The 19,800-nt window shown below is 36.4% G+C and overlaps 2 protein-coding genes across 3 annotated transcripts in view; one reads left to right on the plus strand and one right to left on the minus strand.

The window, feature by feature from the left end:
- The window catches only part of LOC109041128 (sphingomyelin phosphodiesterase), a 70,593-nt gene extending 66,106 nt beyond the window's left edge, over window positions 1-4,487 (plus strand). Inside the window, exon 15 of one of the 2 annotated variants that reach the window (XR_002009933.2) lies at window positions 4,347-4,476. Coding sequence is in view for 1 of the 2 variants with exons in the window: in XM_072299018.1 (XP_072155119.1) it covers window positions 4,347-4,383 (37 nt within the window). In the remaining variant the exon portion in view is untranslated. Of the gene's footprint in view, window positions 1-4,346 lie in introns of both variants that reach the window. The other variant, XM_072299018.1, reaches the window with a different exon arrangement.
- LOC109041129 (uncharacterized) lies at window positions 788-10,544 on the minus strand. The gene is made up of 3 exons (XM_019057328.2): window positions 9,659-10,544; window positions 8,959-9,132; window positions 788-7,982 (listed from the first exon to the last, which is right to left on the minus strand). Exons 1-3 carry the CDS (start codon window positions 10,394-10,396, stop codon window positions 7,896-7,898), a joined length of 999 nt encoding a protein of 332 aa, XP_018912873.2. The 5' UTR covers window positions 10,397-10,544; the 3' UTR covers window positions 788-7,895.
- Between the last annotated feature and the right edge of the window lie 9,256 nt (window positions 10,545-19,800).

The following is a 19,800-nucleotide window of genomic DNA, read 5'->3' on the forward strand; positions in this document are numbered from 1 at the left end:
GATTTATTCTTGTATCTTGTTTAAAGTTAATTCATTTTTCCTCCATCAAACTCGATTTGTTTATTAGTCTCATTGGAGACTCCTAAAATTCATCACTTGAAAATGATGCATTGATTAAGTTGTTGCAATAGCAAATGACAACATGCTTGCCTTGCAGCTCTGAAAGTGATTGTATTTAAATTTCAATTAGACTGATTATTTTGCAAATGACATGAACACGAGAATTTGATAATTGGAGCTTCAATGGATTATTATGTGTCTTTCAGCAGATCGTCATTTGAGAGTGTGAATTTTATGGGCACAAAAAAATCTTTTAAATCAACAGTTTTTACCAACCAATTATGGTTGAGTAATGTAGTTTTTCTTGAAATTGTGTGTGTAGCAATTTTGTCTGTTGAAAAATAATAGCTTCTAATAATAAACACTGCTTAGGAGCAACATTTTGAGTAAAGTGGGGACATTTTCCTGGAAAAGATAAAAAAAATTCGTCTAAAAATTACATAGGTAGTTCATATTAATGAACGAGATCAGTAATAATTTAGCTCGATGGACGCCAATTTCTTACTTGCCCATTTTCTCTGCATCAACTTATCCGCCTTTCTATTTTCTGTAGGACTTTAAATACATCCACTCTTTACAGGATGATTAGCAAATTCACTGATCATCAGCATCACTTTAGAGTGCTTACTGATTCCTAATGTAAATCATATTTTATCGTAACAATTCAATTTTGTTTCAACACAGAAAAAGTGATAGGTTTAAAGAAACCGAAAGAAAAAAAAATCCATTTGACTTATTAAATTGATCTCATATTTCAAAACACTAAAAATTACAACAACATTTAAAACATGGAAAGTACAAAAATATATTAAACAAATTTAAAGTTTTTACAAAAATTAAAAAAGGGATAACTCTTGGAACTAAAAGGGAAGAAAAGTAAAGCTCTAACACGGTACGTCCAAATTTGATTGCAGAAATATTTAACGGTTGATTCTTGCGGCTAAAAACACACTCTTTTCCGATAGGAGCATGGGTCCGAAATTAGCTACCTGACCTACGGGAGGGGATATGATGGGGGAAAAATAATCAGTTTTTCTGAACCCATGTTTATGAGACACTATAGTTTTAACTTCTACCCACAGAGTTAAACTTTAAAATTTAGAAAAAGTGAATCCAGGGCTGGTAGGGCGACATATTGCCATGATTTTGAGATGCGACTAATTGTGAGTTTTATTCACTTTATGTATTGCTTTATTTGATAGATAAAGCGTTAAATTCAGCAAAAAAAATTTAATTGATTGACCATTGATTAAGTTACTAAACATATTCTTTCTGATTATAATTGACCAAATTAATTGACAACCAATAAAATTTTTTCCACTTCAATATCACCTTCATTTTTCAGATATTTCATATTAAAACATCATTGAATTCTCTCACAATGTATAACTACTTAGTGTGGATCTGACATTTTTAAAATAGCTTAAATAAAACTCATACTTAGCCACTTCCAAAATTTCGAAAGTTACACAGAATGACAGACTGTGAATTCATCTCAATGTGCTACTTTCAGCACACTAAGGACAATTCACACTGTTCGGTAGTTTAATAACAAAGGTGTAAAAATGGAAATTGACCGAAATACAAAAGAGGAGAAAGGAAGTAATTAAAATAACAACAGGTAAAAATGGCAGGTATACAGAAAATGAAAAACTCTTTCTACTATTATCATGAGTAGGTATGTAGTTACTTAATAAAAGTCATGTATTGTCTCTTCTAAGTGCACTTAAGTAATTGAGTATTTATCAGTGAAAATTAAAATCATACAAGCTCATATCAAGGAATACAGTAGACACCTTACTAAAAACAGCTAATGGGTGCCCTCTTTTCAATTGTTTTTTTTTTGGATGGTTCAAACACACCTTATTTCAAATTGAATTTTAGGACCAATATTATGACTTGAGTTCAGTGATAGTAAATTCCACTTCTGATGCAATAACAACCATTGACTGTACTTAATTTTAAAGCCTGGCTTCTTGGGTAATTTTAATGGTCACTTGCCATGAGACACTTTCCTCTCAAGAATCCTTAAGAGTCCTCACTAAGTAAGTCTGCCCTCTTATAGATTAAATTAAAAGACTGCAATTTTGGGTTTTTTTTTTAAAAAAAAATGCTAAAATGAAGATAACATTTCTGGCTCTTATAATGTGGCTAAACTTATTTGGCATTGACTTCACCAGGAAACCTACTGATATCAATACCAACTCATAAGAGACTTTCGAATCCAGTCGCAAAAAACTAGAAAAGAGAATGACTGAATCCTCCTTTACAATGAAAAGGTTGGTATGAGATTATTTCCTTGAGGACTGCTATGAATATTTCTATCCATAAATAAGTACTCAGCTCTTCAAGCAGTAAAAAGATGGTAGAATAGTGCTGGGTCCACACTTTTCAGCAGGTAACTCAAGGGCAAAAAATAAAAAAATTAGCATCAGAGTCACAAAATCAATGGACATACATAGAACAACTCATTAGAATTCATTTTGTGACTAATGCTAATTTTTGGATTTTTTACTTTGATTTCCCTGCAGATTAGTGTGGACCCAGCACTATTCTACAACCTTATTATTACTTACAGTATACAGGCCACATTTTTAGTGTTTTTTTTCTCCCTGTTTCTTCAAGTGTCTAACCAGCAAAATGAGTTGACATGGGGAATGTATACATTAATTTTTTCTAAGGGAGGACTTTAAGACGCTGGTCAACAAGGTTGTCAGAAGGGAGATTTTGTACCTGACACTGTTTCTTCTACATAGGAAGTCCTTCATTTTCCTATGAATAAGCTAAAGTCAATGTTTTGCTGGAGTATTAGCTGCAATTGTAGTAAAATTTTACATCTATTTTGAGTTGAGGTTAGCTCTTCCTGAGAAAAATGAGGATTTTCCTTGCAAGGGAATAAGTTGCAGTACATTAGATTCCTTTTTGACAATCTCCGCTGCAACAAAATATTTCTACATATGGTTTTGCAGTGAGTTCATTTAGAATAGTATGACAGTTTCTGACCCATTAGAATTTTAAGAGGTTCTTATTTCTTCTGGGAATATTTTATTTGCATGGGGTATTTTTTCATTTATTTTTTGTTTATTTACTTTCGATAACATTGCGTTTCTACTTATCCAATGTTATTTAAAGACTATCACATTCTAGAAAAGTTAATGAACTTCCCCATGAGCTAATGGAAAAAAAAACTATAAATGCTAAAATTTAGTTTTCAATAAAAAATATAAAAAGACAAAAGTATCATCTTATCAACTTTAGATAGAATGAAGATTTATGAAATATAATTTTATGGCACTGCTTGCACTTCAGAAATTAGGGGAAATTCTCGGAGACAAAAAAGAGTAAATCGTCTTCATGACTGAGTTGATCAACTTTCAGAGTTAGATAAACATACTAACTAACTGAACGATTCACTTGTTCATTTTTGTAACCAATGTTCATTCAACGAGTTCACCTGCAGGATCTAACGATGTAAATGCCTTTAAAATATCAATTTTTAATGTCTGAATATCATCACAGATATAATTCACTGACTTCTGATGACCAAAATTTTTGGTGATAAAAGTTGTCTCTATCTATTAGACTAGCAATTGAACATAAATAACGAACTCACAACAGGAGGTCACCTGGTTTCCCACCTAGACTTTGATTGGAGCATGGCCAAAAGTGTCCTCATACAAAATTGATGGTCTTGAATGAGAAAGCTTTTAAAAGCAAAATTAAAGTTGGTTTTTTTGAAACAGGGGTCCAATAACTTTTTAAGAGGAAACTACTTTCAGCCACACTCTGATCAAAATCTAGAGGGGACACTACATGACCTCCCCTTGTCAGTTTATGGATATTTAAGCTCAAAATATCATTAAAAGCAACAATCGAACAAGTTCTATTAAATATCAAAGTGAATTTGATGGCATCTGTTGATAACATTATTTTGTTTAACAAACAGTAAGGCTAAAAATAACTTTTCAGATCTTAGATTAAGTTGAAGAGAATTCTTCTCGAGGATAAAAGCTTGCAACAAATGAACAGTATTGGTGCTAAGTATTAGACTTGGTGAATCTTAACTATAGGACATTTTAAAATTACATACTTATTTCTTTACTTAAAGATTTGTACGGTGTGTATTAAGAGAGTATTTGATTACAATACCTGAGATTAAAAAGGAAATGCAACTGACAATGAGAGGATAATGCTACTTTACTTGACTGAGCAGTTAGTCTTCTCCCTGAGATAAACAAGAAATGAGGCTGACAAAGGAGCTAATTATTGACATTTTTCACTTTTAGCCACCAAAGAAAGATTTCAAAATGGGACCTGGTATAGCCATCAGCATGTACACAAATTACGAGTCATTGCATAAAAAGAGCTGAAAACCTCAGAAAGAAGTGTGTTGGATTAACCGGATGGATCTACTGACGGTAAGTTAATGATTCAGCCTTTATTGAATAAACGCTTTATGTCCTGCCGAAAAGTGGTTGATCAACCTTTATAGTTCATTCTTTTACTTCATATCTCCATTTCAATTATATAATAACATGCAGTAATTTTGGAGGAAAGCCTAAGAGTGCAAATTGCTGAAGCTTTTAGATATCAATGACCACAGTCGAAAATTCGTACCTCAGATTGCGACATTGTAAAACCTCCACTTACGTTTTACTTTTTGAAAGGAAAAATAACCAACAATTTCTATTGTAAATTTCTGGGGATTTTTTTCACCCATTCTAAAAAAAAACTGTACAAGATTTCAGGGTAACATTATGATTTGTAATCCTTGAAGAAAATAAAACATGATCTGAGATTTTTTAATGTTGTGATTGAGATAGGCATTTTTCGCACTTAGTCACCCATGTGATAGAATGAACAACTTTAAATATTACACTGGTTCTATTAGCAAAAATCTGGCACTTCATTTGAGTCAGTTAAAGTTTGACTTGCAGTTCATTGAACCAATGAGTTTGAGGCTCTAAACTCGGCAAAATATGACGATTAATGAATCACATTGGCAAAACATCTTTCCCTTAAATTACCTAGTGGTTAAATTGATAGGGCTAGAATCATTAACTTGTCAACTTGCTATCAAATCTAGGCATCAGTTATCAGAAAGAGATAAGAAAGAAAGAGAGAAAGAAAAAAAAAACTGCTAGAGGGCTTAGAATCCATTGACTTCACCTTATTAATTAGAGGTGGCATGAAGTTTTTTATTTAAGGAAAATGATGACCAAAAGAGATGATGATGACAAAAACTGGTAGTTGTATGCTCATGATTTTTAGCCCTCCTCTGGTAAATTCCAACTAATTGTAAGCCTCAAAAAGTAATAAAGTTATTTTATATATCTTCTTTCTTTGGTTTTGTAAGCATCTTCTTGTTAATGATACAGTTACTTACTTAAAAAGAGAAATAGATGGGAATGTATTACATAGTTTCCAACATCAACCGCTGCACTATTCCGATACAAAAACTTAAAAATTTGAAATACCTAGATGATAAGTTGCATTAAGTTTAAGATTTTTAAATTGATATAGTAATGATTTTCATAGCAATGGGAGAGGACCAACTTAAACCCATATGATTTATCACATCATGCCTGCAGATTAATTATCAAGTAACGATACTTTCAGTTCCACACTCAATTCGATATCGCAAAGGAGTGTGTGGATAATGTTACAAAGGGGCGGTAAAAGAATAAATACTAAGTACTTAATACTAAGCGCTATGTACATAAGGACACCTGCAAAAAATATTGGATGGTTATAGATAATTTGTACGAGTATGTTAAGTCTCAATCTTAAAACAAATAAGAGCTAATCAGGTAAACAAATAAAATTTCACAAACAATGGTAGATTGATAGAGGGAGTGAACATAGAAAAGTGGTTGGATCAAATTGAAAGAATACTGTCACAAAGTAAAAAGAAAAAGAAGGCCCAACATTGAAGTTTGCTACTTATACAAAGGCTGTCCCCAAAAAATTGGTAGATGGTCTGTTTTGAGATACTATCAAAGAAATCGGAATACAATTCATATTGTAGCTTATTTCATGACTGTTCTAAGGAGCCTGCATTGAGCTCCATCGGTCATAAATTTGCTTTATTACAGCGTAAAAAACAAACACTGTCATTTTCGAGTCAATTTTCATTCACTCATTTCAGAATGAAAATTTTTCAAGAATTCTGTAGAGTTTTTTCACTAACCATAGAAAAACGCTGTAAAAAGTGAATTTTTGACCATTTGAGCTCAATAAGGACTCTTTAGACGGGAATGAAAAAGGCAACTTTACAGAAGCTGCATTCCAGTTTCCTTAGCAATTTCCTCTAAATGGGCCAACACTCAGTTTCTTTGGGCCAGCTTTTGTACTACAGAAATGCAGGAGAGGATAAACGAAAAAAACGGATGAAAAAAAAGATCCCCACATAATACATGGAAAAACGCACAGACTTCAAAATTACTGAAAAAGTCCGGGGCCAATGAAATATTTTACAGGGGAACAATTGCGCGTGTGTTTTTGAACTGTAAGAAAAACCACCTTAGTTTTGAAAACAATTATAGTGATGACACTTGAGTCCGAGAATGTATCGTTGAAGAATCTTTCTAATAGCCCAACCAACAATTCATTATCACACGATTAAAAAAACACAGAAATGAAAAAACTGCCCTCCATCCACCACTGTGCCTACTAAATATAAATTACTGTCATGGTATTTTATGAGTGTGGATGTGTAGAAAATACAAGATTCCGAGCTTCATTAAGAAAGGAAAAAAAAAAAAAACTAACGACGAGCTAATCAATGAAAGTTCCAACTCCAGAAAACTCTGTACAGCATTTAAAAGAGAGCGCTCTTGTTAGACAACGTTTTGAGTATTTAGAAAAGAGAACTGAAACAAACGCAGCTTTAAAATGGAATAATAAATTTTTAAATGCATCTTAAAATATCATATTGTGGGCTGCTAAGAGTTGACATGGTTAACAAGAAGTTCTATTCAAAGCTAGCATAGTTCCTAAATGTAATTAATTGGTATAGCTCTTTCCTGTTAGATTAGAAGAGATATGATGGCAAGAATTACAATCTTTTAAAAATATCATTTCTGAGAGAAACTTTCTAAATGGCAAGTCTTCAGGAAAAAACTTGAAGTAAGGGATAAGAGGGAAACAAAGATGTGATGCTCCATAAGTGGAAACGTTACAAGTTTCTCTCTTATGACAACAAAAAGGAAAGAAAAGAAAAGAAGAAACATAACCAGATAGTATGAACTCATGAGATATGACAATGGAAAAAGGGGGAAGCTTCACTTCAAAACAGCAGAGGAAGGATTTCAGTCTTGGACTTATTGTCTTTGAGACAACATTTTTTAGCTCTCCCCTCTAGCTAATTGAAAGAGCTTAAGCAAACATACACACATAAAAAATACTAATATCTTTGAGAAAACATAAATAGAAAAAAATTCTTATCAGTTCATAAAATTGTTAAAAGTAGATGTTATCAAATGATAAAATGGAATGCTTGTTTCAAATTTTTCCAGGAGAAATGTGACGTTCTTAAGAGGTACAAGGCAAGAGGAGTTCTTGAATAATTTAAAATATAAAAAAACCGGTAACAAAAACCGACAGTGAGAAGCCTGCTATTCACTGGCTAGATAATTTTACACGTATCACAGAATAACCGGAGGCAATAAAATATTACAGGCGCCTAAGAAACCTCCTACTTGATTTCCTATTAATATAAAGGCTATTTTTGTTACTGTATCGAGGGGTTAAAACAGAACATGAATGAGGTTGGTGAAACTCACAACGGCAGTTCAAGCAGAATTGATATTGACACCCCTGACGAGTGCACAAACCTAAATTTTTGGTTTTATCTTGCCGTGACGGTAAAGAACACCGGGACATTGCACTAATTGCTCACCAGGATCCAACTTCTGAGCTTCCTAAAGAGAAACAGACAAAGCAAACTTTGTAACACAAAACATTTCCACAAGAACCTAAAAGTTATTTGGTATTATGACATGACATAAAAATGTCATCTGCTGATGGATAGTGTGAAGCAAAACCGTCACAGCTACATGCGGTGTTTCAAAGTCTCCTCTCCTACTTGCCCTTAAAAACTGAAATTACTGAGAAAGATCAAATAACATGAGCACAAGGGTACAGGGAATTATTAAAATGAAAGCATCAAGATGATGAAATAAATGAATCCCCTGAAATAAGCAAGTATTAATGAGTGACAACATTCCATGATATAGCAATATTGTATTCTTCTGTTTATCTGTATTTTACTTTTCTAGTCTGAAGACTCATTTTGCCACAACCCTGACACATCTATCATTGCTACCACAATTGCATGTTCTACAATATTAGATGATCATCAAAACATGCAGTTACTTATCTAAGTTAATTGAAGGGGGGAGGGGGGGGATGGGGATGGTTTGAATAGGTATGGAAATTTTTCAAGAACAAATGCAGATCAAGAAGAAACTGAAGTAAGACCGATTTTGCTCAAAGTCAACAGTATTTAACAACATTGGGTCTACTGGCTACATACTATACTGTAAATTATATTTAAAAATAAAACTTTCAAAAAACGAGAGGGTGGACATTTTGGGAAATGTTGATTTTTAGAAAATAAGTCCGAAAATATTGGAGCTTGTTTTCCTGAAAATCTCTATCTCAAATTTGTGTGTTTTGTTTTTTGTTGGTCTGGGTGTTGCTGTTTTGTGCTAATAGATATGGTGAAATGGCTTTTGTATTTGAAAAGGTTTCGTCTGAAGAAAATTATAAAGAAAAAAAAGAGAGCTAATTGATTAGGTTGTTGCCAAGCATTTAATATGCTCCTCTCAAATACTTGTAGCACAGAAATGTTTCAGAGGAAAATTCTTTGTATGGCTAGCAGTTAATACAACTTACTTTCTGAAATAGGTGAAAACGGACTTTAGAGGGGCTCACTGGAGGACTTTTATCAGTCGATGCAGTTTTGCCTTGGTTCTGAACGTTTTGATGATTAGCAGTCCTATTCTGAATTTCCATCAGCTTTACACGTCCTATGAGAGATGCGGGTAGCTCATCATCATCACATACTTTCTGTTAAAAAAGCAGAAAAAATAACATTAGGTTTACAGAAAATAGGACTCCCTTGGTGCAGCGGGGATTTACTAAATAAAAAGGGGAATACTGCCGTGCTAAGGAAGAACGCCGTATGAACATTCGAGAGTTGCCAAATTTTTTTCGATAAAATAATTATTTTAGAGGAGAGTCATGGATATTTTTCCTTTGAATTTTCAGAATCTTTAGGTGAAATTGCAAACATTATTGTCTATAGAAGGTTTCCCTTGAATATTTCCTTACACTAACTCGCTTATTATACAAACGTTATGGATGGTGTTACAATCAAACCTGGGTTTAGTGTAAGAGGGCTCTTTGGTTGTACGCAGGTTTGAAAAAAAGACTAATGGTTGAACGTGGGTCTGATCAGAAACAATGATCATAAATGAGGTAAAACCTACGCTTGACTGGTAAACATGATAATGAATGAAGTTGGAACCTAGTCTTGGCTTCTTGGGATGGACTTAAAGTTTCTATGAAATCAATCTAGGTATCACAAACTTACTGCAAGCGAAGCTCCAGGAACGATATTTTCTTTCAATGGTTTCCTTAGAAAATTTTCGATTCTTTCCCTTGTTGAGTTGTTGCTCTTGACCAAAGTATGCCATGTTTTTGAGACTCGTGCAACATTGTAGAGATCATGATCAGAAAGGTAAGAATATATTCGTTGCAAGACTGGATTATGAATATTTTTAACTCCTAAAAAATACAAGAAGTCTACATGGGATACTCCAAATAAGCTATGATTGGAACTAGGACTTGGACTATATCTGAGTTTGTCTATGAATTCACAATAAGGTGTTGAGACATGAAACTTTGGTTCGGCTAATCCAGTGGTATCTTTAAAACTTGCTTTTGAGGTAGAGTTTGCCTCCCCTTCAGAATCGCTTCGAATCCTCTTGGCTGAGGAAGGAAAAGTTTGAAATTCATCACTGATATTTACACGTTTTCCTAAGTTTGCAAAGGAAATACTAGAACATGGACCATTCTGAAAGGGTGTTAGAAAGTCAGATCTACAACTGTTGGATGGATGTAAGAATTCTTGACGATCTTTCACATCACTAAAGCTCACAAAGCTGGCACTGCTGGGATGAAACTGAGGTGTACAATTGACAGGAGTTTGGTGAGGAAATGACTCGCTTAGCTCTGATAAGTTAGATCCGTAACCACTATCCTCTATTTGATCACTACAAATAGAGGCCTTCCTGAGCTTATCGCTGTCGTAATCACTGGACTCTTCCATATTTTAAAGTCACTACATGTAAAGGCACATTACGCGTAGAGAAGAGGGTAGAAATATGTCATAAACACAAAGGAGGGAAATTAAATGGTACTATAACTGTGTAAAACTTCAGAACTTCGAAAGCAAAAGGTTATGAATTTCGGGGATCGTTGGATTTTAAAAGCGGCCTCTCTGATTGGTTCGTCGAAATCATCTTACCAATCGTAGATTTCCAATTCGAAAAACACCAAAGCACTCAGATGGCAATAAAAACAAGGATACAAGCACAAGAAGTGTATTTCGTCATTCTTTAAAGTAGAAAAGCATAAAAAACCAGTGTTGAGATAGCTTTAAATACTTTAAACCGGGGAAAAGAAAGTTAAAAATTAAGAACGCAACCAATAATGCAACACCAGCAGCAGTGCTTTTTGAAATTACTCTTAAGCACACTCGTTTGTTTACGCGGTGAAACAAGATGGAATGCAGTTGTAGCGGGAAATTTGATTTCTCCTCTCCATTAGAGTATTTACTCACTATCAAACTTCATACCTTTTCGTTTGCCTCATTTCAGGCTCTTCCTGTTTCTGGGGATTTTTGCTTTGGCTTATCATCCTCCATTTATTTATTTCCCTTTTTTCCTTGTGTGCACTCAAGTATTCCATTTCTTCGGAATTACCCGTGTTTATCAAGAATCAAATTTCAGATTCACTACTGTATTATAGAAAGGGGGAGGGAGGGAGATGGTGCAAAAATAAGCAAATGCAATCGTTTACCTCGTTTTAACATTTCTCGAAATAAAGTTTTCCCGGAAACAGACGAGCGCACAACCCCTAACTGCGCCTAACGGCGAAACCATAAGTATTTTCCTAGGTTACTCGAACCCTAAAAGCCGTGCACTATTTCCGCGGGTGAACGACTGAATGATGAATTCAAACCATACCCATTTAATCATACATTCCAAATTTACATTTTTATATCCATCATTTAAGTACCGATTCAGATATCATCTTTTTCATCTATGATGAGTCTTCAATAAAACATTTTTTTTCAGTTAGCATGCTCAACGGGCTTTTGTGCTCATAATTTTGTTATACAATACTAAAATTTCAGTACCGTTTTTTATGCGAGCTACGATCGAAATTTGTGGAAATAACTTCCCATTTTCATGTGTCATTCAAAACTACCTAATTAATGATATAACACATCGGTTTCATATTTAATTTTTTTGGAGCCGTTCGAAACAGCGAGTCTACGAGTAGGTCCGGGCTTTTGGTCCTTTGTATTTGCCAATTCTCTTCTATTACGCGTCGTGGAAATGGCAGAGGAACTCTTTTTTTGAAAAGAATAAGCCTTAAGAGGTGTCTCATGCCTCATTTTTCATGAAGCTCACGTACTTCAAATTCGTTAATTCTTGTGTACCAATCGGTTTACTTGTAGAGTAACATGAACTGTCATGTTCTTAGTCAGTGAAACGCGAATTGGCGAATATGAAAACGACCGAACTTTCTGCACAGAGTTGAGAGGTCGGTTGCGCGATAACTCTATCTATCATTTCCGGTCTTCTTTCTCCTCATCCATATCGGTTTCCGGTTTTCCGTCAGTCCAGTTGTGCCACTACCAATTATCATACACTACGATATTCGCTCTTGGCGTGAAGCGGGCGCGCGATGCTCGGCAATTATTAGTGAGACCTGTATTTTCGGTTAAGAAACTTATCTTGATTTTTTAAACATTTTTTGACTCTTAAAGTGGTTGAAGTAATTAAGTCACGGGTTAAAAAGTCTGGTGCTAAGATCGGTGGGTGGTGTATTCTATAGTTCCTTGGCTGGTAACTCGTTATCAAGGGAACTCCATTTTTATTTTTCTTTTTTCCTGAAAAGTGTCGTTTGTTTTCGGTTGCTGTGGCTGTGTCGCAATCTCAGACATTTTGTAGAACCTCTAGCTTTGTTGAAACTCGTTCGTGGCGATTCTACCTCCGTAACTTGAAAGTTCTTACCTCTTCTCATTAAATTGTGAACTTTATCATACCCGAAGAGCGCTTCTTTGATAAGTGCCCAACGCACCTCTGTGGGAAGTCACCAGATATAACCTAGCAGCATGAGTGGAGGAGTAACGCCAGGTAAATTATCAATTCATGAAATATCTCATTTTAATTGCTACCGTATGAAATTTCTTCGACTTTGTTTGTCTTGCTCTGATTATTCAAACCCTTTCCACAGACGGCAAGACTCTACATTCTTCATTTGGTATTGCTGTAGACCGATGTATGAACTATCTACTCTAGGCCAACTCGGCACTAAATTAAAGATCAAATGCCAATCGAATTCTCTGGATTTTACATGTCTTTCTCCTTGTGTTATCATTAAGTTGTCATGACATTTTCAATAATCTGACAATATATTTTGCAATTTCGCCAATCTATTCTCCTCTACCTAGATTCAGTAAGGCTCCAATCATTTGATCTAATTTACGTTATTTGAGTAGCCCTATTGAATGTTCGAAGTTTAGTTGAGTTGTGCTTTGAGTTACATTCACTCAGAGATTCCATTGGATTACTTGTTTTTTTATCATAAATGTTGCTGATTCGGACTAATTAAGGTTTGGCCGTCTGAGGAACACATTGTAAGTTAGTCTGCTTTGTGTGTTGACCCAAATGTGATATGATTCACTGGTTGAATTGGAACTGAGAGTAAAGTATATCTCTTGACCACAGTGAGCACATTTTTCTTTTCACTGCAAATTATCAGAATTCTCAGTCATGTTTTATTATTGTTTTACAAATCCAATGAAAATATTAACTTGAAATTTACCTACCTAGGTACTGCAAATATTTTTCATTGAGTGAAGAAAATTCACACTCCGGTGGTTTTCAGAGAAACTGCTGGTTGACTTTCCTCTAAGAAATGAAAATAAGAGAATTGCACTTTTGCAAACAGAGTTATGCCGTTCGCAGTTTTAGTTAGCTTGTTCTTCTTTTGTACCCAGGGAAGTAATCGATCAATTCAATCGTAATTAATACGAAATAAAGTATTATTTGTCTTAATGTCATATAGTCAACTCTAAATTAAGTGGAAGCATTTTAGTCTGTTTAATAAGGTCGGAAGTATTTCTCCAAGTCAAATTTCTTTACTTAAATCCAACACAAGATCATCATGATGACACTCATTGAAATGAAATTTTAGCAAGTATGATGTTTCCCCAAAATTTTCTGCTGCGAAGGACTCTTTAAGACACTGAGGAAAAAGCTAGTAAACTACACTCCTAACTTGACTCATTACTTTTTCTTGCTAACTCGAGTATTCACAAGGATACAAAATTTCGAGAATTTTTCAGCATTATATCCATGTGTCTTATTATATTATATCTATCGCCACCTTAACGGCAGTAAAAGACAGGAGACAGATTGTTGGAATTTTTTTCTCACAGCTGAAATTTTTTTCCCAAAAAATTCTTGATGAGGTTTTTGCTAACCTTCGTTGCCTGCAGATATCACTTCAGGAGCTGCGGATCTAGGAAACCATGTAAGCGCATTTATAGGTGAAAAATACTTACCCTGGTCTCTTAGAATTACTCCTACCTTCGTTTTCAAAACATTAAATCATTGAATAAATATTTTGTCATGAAGACTTAATGAAATACTCGAGGACAATCCTAAGATGAAAAAAAGGAAATTTAAGTTGCTTCGGCCCGCAATCCGTTCGTAACAGACAGATATAGCTTTTTATGTAATACTTACCCGCACTTTTCAACTTCTATAAATACACATGAGTAATTCACTTTTGAATTGTAGAAGTCCTTCGCAATTAGTTTAAATCTCCAAAAAGAGCATTGTCTGTCAAGTCTTTCTCTCTAAAACTTTTACAAGTTGAACTGGGATCTTTTCGTAGAGGAAGGTTGAAGGCCACTTCATCCAGGGGGAAGTCACTAAGACACCCCACATAGGGGATCCATGGGAGTCTTCCAATGTCGCAGACAAGTTCAGGGGATTTCTCTGGCTACAAAGGGGGATCTTGGGAGCATCTCTGCGAAAATTTTGACAAATCGAGTCTTTTCAGGAGCAATTTTAGATTTTTGCACCGATAAATTGATCCAAATAAAATTTCAAAACTGAAAAATATGTGATGCACTTTATGTAAGGATATCTTTCACATATCTCAAGAGGGGCAAAACAGATTTCTGGGGAGGCTACCCCCCCCCCCTCTGCCACCCTTTAGCTCCTCCCATGTCGAATTTTTTTCTAAAACCCTCAAAAACCTTTCAGTCAAATCATTTAAATGAACTAAAAGTATTCATAAAAGATGAAGAGTCACCAAGTATGCATCGATAGATTTTACTTTCCTAGCACTGTGCAGACTGTCCACACGTGGGACGTGGGATTGGATTTAAGGGTAATGACAGCCTCGTGCGTTTTCGTCGAACAGACGTGAATTTTTTCATGATAGAGTGATAACTATTTTATTTTTCCTCGAAAATTTGAGTTTTACATTTACATGAGAGCCTGTCATGTACTGCCTCAAATTTGCTGGATACCCTTGAAGTTTTTGTTAGTGTAGATTTTTTTTGTGAGGTAGATTTGCTCTCTCCTGTCAAATTTCCTACTTAAGTACTAGGTTTTGAGCAAGAAGACGATGGGAAAAGAGAGACGATAATGAGAAAGAAAAGAAAAAAGTGGATTGGCACCGTAGGGTTTTGCGAGTATAGCTCTCTGTAACTAAAATCCAAATAATTTCGCGAGTACCCCACTTTTGCCAACGTCGATTGTTTATCTATAGTTGGATAATTACATAGAGTTTTTGTCTCGATTGTTCGTTTGACTTGTATCAGAATTTGCTGACAATGAGACAGTAGTTAGCGCCTTAGTTTATCCTATTGTTAGACATCTTATTTCATCGTATAAAAGTACATTTTTTATTAAGGAAAGTAGAGCTAATCAGCCATAGGTGCATTATATTTAGTAGGTATTACAAAATTCTGCGAATACTTTTCGAGAATCTACCCCATCTTTAAAGCATTACGATTTATAGTGGAAAAATCCCTAAGTGCTACATATATAAGTAAGTCGATTTTCATGAAAAAAAATGTTAGCTTAATATATGGGAAATAGTAACAGGATTACCAAGTAACACATGTTATCAAAATACAATAAATTAACGAGGGCAGAGCCACTTCAGTGCAGTGCAGTGTTATCGCTGCACTGAACTGGCTCTTCCGTGCTCTCCCCGTTTTTCCGGCTAGATGCAATATGCTGCTCGAAACCTTTCCACATTTTAATTATCAGCGACCATTGAATCAAAATTAAGTAATAAATGAAACCGTCATCTTAACTTTTTAATGAGAAAAGCCGTGTGGAAAAACGATATTTTTCCTCTTTAATTTGTAAAGTTGAAAAGAGCGTTCTTTTCAAATCGATTGAACGTCTTTGAAGCAGTGTCAATTTCCTCTCTCTGTTCGTGTGATTTTTATGACATTATAAGTTTACGAATCTACATTCTGCGCGTTACTTCTAAAATTCGAAGAAAATAGAAAATCGATCGTCTGCGTTGGCGGTGGTTACGGACCGGGATCCGCGGACGATAATTAAATCCGACTATCCGTAAATTTGCGTCACGTTCGTCGCTCATTAAGTTAGCAGCTGCACAGACTGTCCGAAACCGGGGAGTGTGATCTATGGTGACGCCATCCTCCCGCAAATGTGCCCTCGTTGATGCACGATGACAGACCCTAAGGTTTAACGTCGGTTGGAATCGACCAACGCATGAACTTCCTTGCTTAGAAGTTGCTACTTCCAGGCGTTTAAGGTATGAATACTCTCGATCAGTGGTGTAGACATAAAGGGAGGGAGGTCCTGGAGATACACCCCTACACCCCCCCCCCCCCCCCCTCGGGCCTCGTTAATTGTTTCTCTTTTTTCACTTTTGGAGGGTGGACATAAAATATTATCAGGGACGTACACAAAATAGTGTAAATTTACCGTTACGTTTTTGAACGGATATGGTGTTGAGTGGACATTCACGTTTTGAGCCGCCGCCCCCCCCCCCCCCCCCCTCCCCTCCATCAAAGAATTCCTAGCTACGCCACCGCTCTTGATCAAAAAAACCTGAAATATTTCAATGGAAATTTTTGACCTAGGTATCTGCAATTTTGCGTGAGGCTGAATTTTGTGGTGTAAAACGGGCGTACTTATTGTTGATTATATTCAGGAGGAGCCACGACTACGCTGTTGTCTATTCTTGCCTACCTCTTATCGGCTGGCACGTCGATGCTGTCACCAATTTTTTGCTACATGCCCCGCGTGTTTTAGTGTATTTTTTTTTTTTTAAAAGATAGCCTGGAAAGAATTCAATCCTTTGTGTACTGATTCTCTATTCAGTATTTCCCCGTTAAATCGCGATTCTACAGTCAGTGCCACCAATAAGCTTCTTTTTTTGGTTTCGCCATTTTTGTCGCTCTTCGCGTGCGAATCGCCGAATTTTTTCTTATTTCGTCGTAGGTTCAGGTACTGAGAAAGTACTGAACATTTCTGTTTATCTTAGTTGCGATCTCAGTTAATTTTTGAATGTTATCTTAAGAAGGGGGTACTGAATTTTTCATCAGCGGATCCAGCAAATTGGCAACATTGTCTTTTCTCCATCTAAATCTATGAAAATGTATCGATTCTTGGCGGGGCCAGGTGCTTCGACTAGAATCGATTACTTATTTAGCAAAGGTTTAAATGGAGAAAATCCGGTATTGCCATATTACTGGATCCGTCTCTGGAATTTTGTTGGAAATTACTAAAAAAGCACCGGAAAAGCACTGATTTTTGCGAGCCAGTTTTAGTGGACATCCTGACCACGTTAAACCTCCGATTGAACCTGTCCTTACTATTTATTAGTTTTATTCCTCAGTTTAAGCTGTGCTGTGTCTACTTACCGTCCTCCCGAGCAAAATATCGGGAGCTAAACGTGACCATCGACAATAGGATGCAAGCTCGATGTTTATGTTCTCGGTAATTTTAACCGACAGATTAACCAAAGAAAATGCAACTTTACTCCGTGACCTTTAACTCCCCAGCTCTCGGTCAATTGTCGGATCGTAAACTTTTAAACCACCGTTCTAAAGTGTCGATAGTGGTGATAACTTATTAGCTATTGCTGTTTTTTCCGGACATGAAATATTAATAGCAGTGTCATGACCTGAGCGCTTATAGTATTGCTGCTAATGAGGCGATCTGGAGATATGAGCCGAAATCGCATATTCTCAAGTTTTCCACCGATGTAGTTTATTACTCTTAACAATCTCTCAATCGGTTCAGTATCTTTTCACCATACCAGCGGGCTTTTTTCAATCTTGATCATAATGGCGATAGCTGGTGCAAAGGACCGAGTTTAGCAGAAACGCCCCAAGTCACAGCAAGTTCGTACCAAGAAAAGGAAGGAAGGGTAAAAGAAATAGCAACCCTTGTAAAGAAGACCAAAGATTCTGATAACTTTTTTCAAATTCCCAATTAAGAGCACATATTGCCTACGCTCTCGAATTAAGGAGAATTGAATACAAGATATCCGCCTCAAACAAAATTACCCGGGGCAATATTCACGGCATTTCATTCTTCGTGAATGAAAACTAGAAAGAATTCGAATCACCGCCACTAGACTTTTATATTTTACTTCAAGTAAGTTTTCCTTCTCCGCCTCAGCTGTATTTAAAACTCTCCCCCTTCAAATAGAATGTGCTTCATTTAAATAGTGAAATTGTTAAGTATGGTAGTGAAGGTTGGTCCACCGCCTGAGTCATAGATTTCTTTCAAATTCCATATTCGAATTGCAATTTTGCATTCGTATTGTATTACGTGCATTTTTATCAGTTTGCGGCTCAGGTGAATAAACTAAGAATGTTTACTGTTAGCAGTTCGATAAAATCTGAGCCTTTTCCTCAAAATCACAGAGTGATAATGGCAGGGCCGGATTTAGGGGGTGGCCACATGGGCTGTGGCCCATGGCGGCAAATTTTGCAATTTTTTTAAATGTAGGTATAAAAAAAAAAATCAGATTTAGAACGAAATTACAAACGAGAAAAGGCAAAAAAATCTCTCATTTCCTGAGAGTTTAGTAATTTCTAATGGCGTTGTCTTTCGGTGATAAAATAGACAGCACCTTCATTTAGTCGATTTAATAGAAAAACCGAACACGCAATTTGACTTGGAGCAGCGCGGCTCAAAGAGCAATGATGGCGAGGACTTGAGATGAAAAGGAGATGCCCTCGGCGCGGCGGTCGGCATGTAACACATATCAGCGCCTACAAGACTGCATGAATACTTCCCGCCTTGCGTCAAAGACAGTGTGCGGTCGCTGCGGTCAGCAGCGCGCGGGCGGCGTGAAACGCATAGCGCCTACAAGACTGCACGAATACTTCACGCATTGCGTCAAACACAGTGCGTGCAGCAGCGGTCGGCGTGAAACGCATAACGCATACAAGACTGTAGGAATACTTCACGCATCACGCCAAACACAAGGCGGTCAGCGCGGCGCGGCGGCAGAAGTTAAAATTATTAAACCACATTTATGTTTGTTCTTTCATAATTGTTTCGTTCATTTCATGTAAATGGAAGGCCTTCTCCACACAGAGATAGATTCACGGAACTTAACTTTCGCGCCAAGTTCCGTGAACTTTTGCTAGTAGTGTTGACAGGGTTTTCGCAAAAATGTGTCCAACACGAGTAAACGCGTCTTATACACCCCTCCTCCTCAGGCACGTTCATTTGATGGTTTTCATTGATGTTTCGAAACGAATGAGAAGGGGGCGGCAAAATACAGGCGACCCATGGGCGGCAAGTAGGTAAATCCGGCCCTGCGCTGCATTGGTTACCTTTCCTTGGGGCTTCACAGTGGATCGAGCCGATTTGAGGGGCCGGACATGGAATTTTTAACTAAAACTGCAAAATTTGATGTTTATTTCGACACTTTTTAAATTTCAAGGGTGTCTGTTGGAAACATTTTCACGAGGAAACCAATGGAGCCACTTTTAGAACCTCAAATTTTTGGATAAACGGAGTTGCAAGCGTTTAAAGTTACCAAATTTCGTCCGACCTCTCCTATTATCTCACGCATTGCGTCAAACACGGTGCGGTCAGCGTGAACCGCTGAACGCCTCCAAGACTGCCTGAATACTTCTCGCATTGCGTTAAGCACGATGCGTTCAGCAGCGGTCGGCGTGAAATGCACCGCGCCCACAAGACTGCAGGAATACTTCACGCATTGCGCCAAACACAGTGCGGTCAGCGCGGCGCGGCGGCGGAAGTTAAAATAATTAAACCGCATTTATGTTTGTTCTTTCATAATTTTTTCATTCATTTCTTAAAAATGGAAGGCTTTGTCCACACATAGATAGGCATACGGAATTTAACTTCCGCGCAAAGTTCCGTGAACTTTTGCTAGTAGTGTTGACAG

This window comes from Bemisia tabaci, chromosome 1, assembly GCF_918797505.1.
Source record: "Bemisia tabaci chromosome 1, PGI_BMITA_v3".
Classification (NCBI taxonomy): domain Eukaryota; kingdom Metazoa; phylum Arthropoda; class Insecta; order Hemiptera; family Aleyrodidae; genus Bemisia; species Bemisia tabaci.